This window comes from Micropterus dolomieu, linkage group LG12 (assembly GCF_021292245.1).
Source record: "Micropterus dolomieu isolate WLL.071019.BEF.003 ecotype Adirondacks linkage group LG12, ASM2129224v1, whole genome shotgun sequence".
Taxonomy (NCBI): Eukaryota; Metazoa; Chordata; class Actinopteri; order Centrarchiformes; family Centrarchidae; genus Micropterus; species Micropterus dolomieu.
The window spans coordinates 5,625,778-5,631,309 of NC_060161.1; the positions used below are offsets into that span (position 1 = coordinate 5,625,778).

The window sequence follows — 5,532 nt, forward strand, 5'->3', positions numbered from 1 at the left end:
AAGGTGGTTCACTTCTTCCCATGGTAACTTATGCTGAACGGCTAACCTGCTCCGGAACAGGTTCTGTTCCAGATCAGAGACTAACTCTGTGAAAATGACGTCACCATCTGTAGGAAATCCCACAGACTGTTTTAGCCAATAGGCTGCTTTATGTTTGCAGAGGTGATGTGGAGAAACTCTTGACTCCAGCGATATAATCCTGCAGAGACTGAGCCTGCAGGTTTTTACAGCACAGCAGGATCAGCCTATTTACTGCCTTTAAATGTCTTTAATATTTTTTAATGAAAGGGGTTTTATTTTTCAATATTAGGAGCAGTTTGGTAGGGATATTGAAATACTAAATTTAATATGAACGTAGGCTGTTTATTTTAGGTTAGTATAGCTTTCTTAGGCCTGCTACAGAGACTGCGGTCATGTTCATGTTCATCATGTGAGCTTTCAGCAGCCTAGATGTTGACATTCAGTCTTTCAGACACTATACAAGTACGGAGCATTTATTTGAGCTCATTTTATGGCATGAATGGAGTTTTGTTTCATTGCTTTATGAAGTTAATTTAGAACAACGTTTGGAACACTTAAATTAATCTCATTTTTGAAGGGATGACAAGTTTTTTAAAGTGAGGGGGAATACCACTTATTCAGTGCCCGAGTCTTTTAATGTGGAGACGCCGACACACAGCCGAGCTGAAAGAATAAGGCTGATATTTTCATCCAGCTCATAAGAACACTTTAAATCAACACAATATACTACTGTTCATTTAGACATTCACACTGTCAGGGAGTTTCTGTCTCCCTGCATGTGTCAGCTGCAGCCGTGCTGCTGTCGTGTTTCTGTAGTGTTACGGTTTAATGCTCGTTCATAAAATATGACGCTCTGCTGACAGTGGACCTGTTCATGTCTGTGACTGGTCATCTGCTGCTAACTCCGCCTCTTTTATGCTGGATAGGGAAACCCTGGGTTGACTTACCGAGTCGATAACCAGCTTCGTGGTAGCGCTTATCCCGACTGTTCGGGTTAATGAAACCAGATAACGAAAACATATCCTGGGTATGTTGAACTTGCTTCGTGGTGCAGGCCCCAGGTGTCACCGTCTTGTTTTACTTCCTGTACTTTTGGTATTTAGTCTGTCTCACCAGTGTCTAGTTTCCAGATCATTGTTTCACTACTTGTTTTTTAAAGTTGTTTTTTTATTACTGCAGTTTTTATAATAACTTTATAGTGATATAAACATCTTAATTTAAATTCTGTTCTGAACTCAGTTGTGATTGAATCTGTAATCTGGGTGTTGTTTGACAGACCACCTGCCGCTGTACATCCTCCTGACCAGCAGGTGGACTCGTCTGCATGCAACACAACCACACAACCAAACTGAATATTTCAGTGGAGAAAAGAGAAATACATCTACAGAACAACTTTGTGTGAAAGGTTTAGTTTTACAGATGAAATGAGGAGCAGCAGGTCATCATCACAGTGAACTCCATCAGGAATGAGGAGGATGGAGGATGGAGGTTGGAGTCAGCCAGTGGTTTCAGGATTTACAGCTGAACTCCTCAGTTTTAATCTCTTTCAGCCAGGGAATCACCCAAACCTCACAGTGACACTGAAACGTCTGGAAAACACAGCAGGAAGTGAAGTTTAACATTAAAAGACCTTGAGCTACAACTCCTGCAGACTATATGGTATACACTCACTGGCCACTTTATGTGAACTCATTGTCATGTTCAAGACACCAGTTTGAGATGATTTGAGCATTATCCTGCTGGAAGCAGCCATCAGAAGATGTTACACTGTGTTCAGAAAGAGATGGACATGCACAGCAACAATACTCTGTTGCATTTAAACGAGGCTCAGTTGGTACTATGGGGCCCAAAGTGTGCCAAGAAAATCCCCCGCTGGCGACCTGTAGAGGTGTTGCATGTCAGACCTGCAGTCCCACTGGCGCAACACAAGTCGCAGGAGGAGAGCAGCACATAGATTTGGTAAAATTTAATTTAAAAACAGCAGTTTGGAAAAATAATTTTAGCACACTTTGAGATTTGAAATAAAAGCAAACTAGTGGCAGATTGGCCCCAAATAAATATTACTGGATCATGAGGGTCTATACAGTCTGTGTGTGCAAAGTTTCATGTAGATCGGATTCACCGCCCGGCAGTAGTTTGAAAAAGTAGGTTTTGCACATTTTGCGAAGAAAACTTTGGGGCAAAAATAGGGAGTGTCGTGTCCTATATCCTGAGATGCTGCTAGATTCAGGGCACACTAGCATATAAGGTGTTTAAATGTGCAACATCTTGCGTGGGAGGGCCAAAACACACTGATTATAGTGCCACCTGCTGGCAGACATTTATAAATATTGGTGTTTGCCATGTGTGCCACCTCAGTGAAAAATCATTTTAGTGTATTTCATTTAGAGTTTTTAACAAGAGCCCCACTTAGCTCAGACCCACCGGGTGCACCTGCACAGTTTTAATACCTGCACATACTCAGACCCACCTGGTGCAGACGACCTTCTGGCTGAAAGTCGCAGTTGGAAAGATCCTTGTTGTCTCGTTTATGGCAGATGGTTCTGGAAATCTCCAAATCTACGATGTACCGAACTCCCTTCACGACCTGAAACACAACAACAGATCAACTAAGTACATTTACCCAAGTACTGAACTTAAGTACAACTATGAGGTACTTTACAGATGTTGCAAACATCTTACTTAAATATGTTAATTTAATTACTTTAGTTACTAGTTACTTTTGTGATTATAATGTTCGTCAGATTATCAACAGAAAGTCTAAATCAACCAATAAATGATGACGTCATCATGGATTCACCTATGCACCTGCTGCAACATCACTGTTTTGAGACTACACCTGCTGTCGCTGTAGTTACTGTTGCTAAGCTGTGGACAATAACTATTAAGGGGGAGGAGCTTAGTGAACATTCACTTTGGAGTTTTAATAAAACTTCCAGTTGCAGTTCCAAGAAAAGTAAATTTGCACCTTTAAAATAACATAAATGTTTCAGTTAAGGTGCAAATTATTTATTAATTTGTTTGCACATTAAAATATAATTATTCGTAAAGATGTGATACAAGTACACAGACACAGTTTTACTACCTGCATATACTCAGACTTTCACTCACTTAAAGCAAACAGCAGGAGAGGCAGGATGATAAACACTTCTACAACAACACCAAGTTTTATATTTCACGTGGAACATTTTAAGGAGTTTTACGTCTTAAACGTCCTTTAACACCTTCTATAATAAATCAATACTGGATCCATTACAGTACCTTCATGACATCATCAGTAAAGGGGTAAATTAAGGGTTTCCAGACTTTGGACTAGACAAGGACCAGACGGGTAACTCTGTTCACCTTTGACCCTACAGATTACACATGATGCGTTTCCTATGTTGTACCTGCCGCTGAGCTCTGTGGATGGTGGAGGGCTTGAACAGGAAGGCGTCGTTCGATTGGTTGTTGAAGAAGTAGGTGCCGTCGAGGACGGCCTGCTGGAGGCCGGGGTCGTTCTCGCTAACGTTGTATGGAGCTCCAGGTAGAGTGAGGCCATGATGGCTGCCCGCCGCGACCCTTAGCGCTGAAGGGGAAGAGGAAGACAGTCACCTCTGATGACCTCTGATCTTAAAGTTTTCGTCTCCAACAGTTGCCTCACTAGAGTTCTGATAGATTCTAGTCTGCAGGACGTCTGAGCTTCTACTTGGGTATTTTCTTCTTTTTACTTTACTTGTACTAACTGTGATGTTTGTTACTAATGTTGAGCTCTGGACTGTTGGTTGGACACAACAAGTGTCATGAAGGTGTCACTTTGGGCTCTGGGTAATTGCTGTTTTCGTCTGGTGGCGTGAACAGAGCGATCTATCAGCTGTTTCTGGTTAAAGGAGAAGGGTCTTACTTTTTAAAAAGGTCTATACGGATCCTTTCCATCATGTTGTCAGACAGTTGGACGTACATGCAGCTCGCACCTGCTGGTGGTGTGTTCAAAGACACATAGATAGATTGTACATAGATAAATTATATATATAATGCAGTGATCACAAACTCAAACCCTCGTCTCCTTTTCACACGTCGATCACTTCACTAAACATTTAACACGAGTTCTCTTTAGTTTCTCCCCACTAAATATCTGCAGCTTCAGAGCTGAAAGAGAAGCTGGTTTCTGTTTGAGGAGTTTTATGTTGCAGAGTTTCCTCTTTAGACACCAGTGTGTGAATTTATCAACTGCAGGAACAGTTTTAAGATCTCAACAAACTGGTGTTTGTGTCATTTATCCTCATAAACTGAGCCTCTGTTTCTAAAACTGCATCAAAACAATCATGAAAAGCTGTTAGGTGGACACAGAAGTTGTCGTGTTATATTTTAACACCTTCTAACAGAGTTAAATCCTGTTAGATGGAAAGAAGGAAGTCAGTCTGAAAACTGATGGTTTGAAAAAAGAGAAATCCTGCGTGGCCTGAAACAACTTCAGTTTCACAACATTTGTCTTCAAACATTTCAAACATGCAAACATTTGTAATTAAATTAAACCGTGTTAAAGAAGAAGAAACTTTTACCCAGAACGCCGAGCAGAGAGACGAGCAGCAGCGTCTTCAGTCCCATCATGCACTCTGTCTGTGTTTCCTGTGAGGTGGCGACACTCTGACCACAGATCAGCTCTGTTCACAGGAACAAACTGTCATGTTTGTTCACTGAGCCTTAGTCAGGCTTCATCTGAGCGTTCAGACTGGTGATGGCTTCACAGGAAGTCTCTGCTTCCCTGCATGCATTGCCGCTCTGACTCAGCTGATAGTGATCAGCTGGTTCAGGTCCCGCCTCCTCCTTTCAGCACAGGTGTTGTGTCATCACAAAACCTGTCCTGACCCAACAAACTGAACCTGGATCAGCCAGTTTAATAAAGACGATTTAAACAGTGTTTCATCCTGTGGAGGCTGTGATGTCACAGAACCAAATGTTCATGATTTTATTGTCTCAATATAAAATAAATTCCTGTTCGACTCCAAGTTGATTAACAGTATGTTGCATCTTATACACCTTTACGTATATTTTTAGCACTAATTACAGGCAGTGCTGCTATTACTGTTTCTGAGTTGTAATGCTTTACAACACATCTGTGTTACTTTTAAGTTCCTTTCACTTCTATTTAATGGGCGCATTATTCAGATAGTAAGATGTGGCTGCACAGGTGGGTTCCAATGATGTGCAGATCCGCCAATCTGGTGGGTGTTTGTCTGATTAATAGCAGGTGGGGTTACTGACGGGTGAAATAGGATGAATCCTCTCCCCATTAAGAAAGACGCCATGCACATTTACACACGAGGTGCAGCAGCATAATTTCATTGATTATCTATATCTCCCAACACTCCGACAGGATAGGTCAGGATGCACTGAGAGCAGCCTCTCTGATCAGGAAAGGAAATTGTTACAGATACAGAATTATATTTACACATGATCCATGATGATAAAGATACATAACAATAGAAATGGTAAAAATAGCATGTTGTCACTGTTTTAAAGATCCCCCAA

At 41.4% G+C, this 5,532-nt stretch overlaps 1 protein-coding gene across 1 annotated transcript; it reads right to left on the reverse strand.

The window, feature by feature from the left end:
• Window positions 1-1,410: 1,410 nt before the first annotated feature.
• Window positions 1,411-4,781, reverse strand: LOC123980755 (cystatin-F). Its single transcript, XM_046065298.1, has 4 exons — window positions 4,563-4,781; window positions 3,411-3,589; window positions 2,492-2,608; window positions 1,411-1,610 (listed from the first exon to the last, which is right to left on the reverse strand). The coding sequence occupies exons 1-4, from the start codon at window positions 4,609-4,611 to the stop codon at window positions 1,530-1,532; spliced, it is 426 nt and encodes a 141-aa protein (XP_045921254.1). The 5' UTR covers window positions 4,612-4,781; the 3' UTR covers window positions 1,411-1,529.
• Window positions 4,782-5,532: the final 751 nt, after the last annotated feature.

Coding starts and splice junctions, on each gene's coding strand:
- LOC123980755 (XM_046065298.1), bottom strand. CDS start 4,611: ATGATGGGACTGAAGACGCTGCTGCTCGTCTCTCTGCTCGGCGTTCTG. Junction 2,609..3,410: donor TCCACAGAGCTCAGCGGCAG/GTACAACATAGG, acceptor GTTGTGTTTCAG/GTCGTGAAGGGAGTTCGGTA. Junction 1,611..2,491: donor CAGAAGGTCGTCTGCACCAG/GTGGGTCTGAGT, acceptor TGTGTTTTCCAG/ACGTTTCAGTGTCACTGTGA.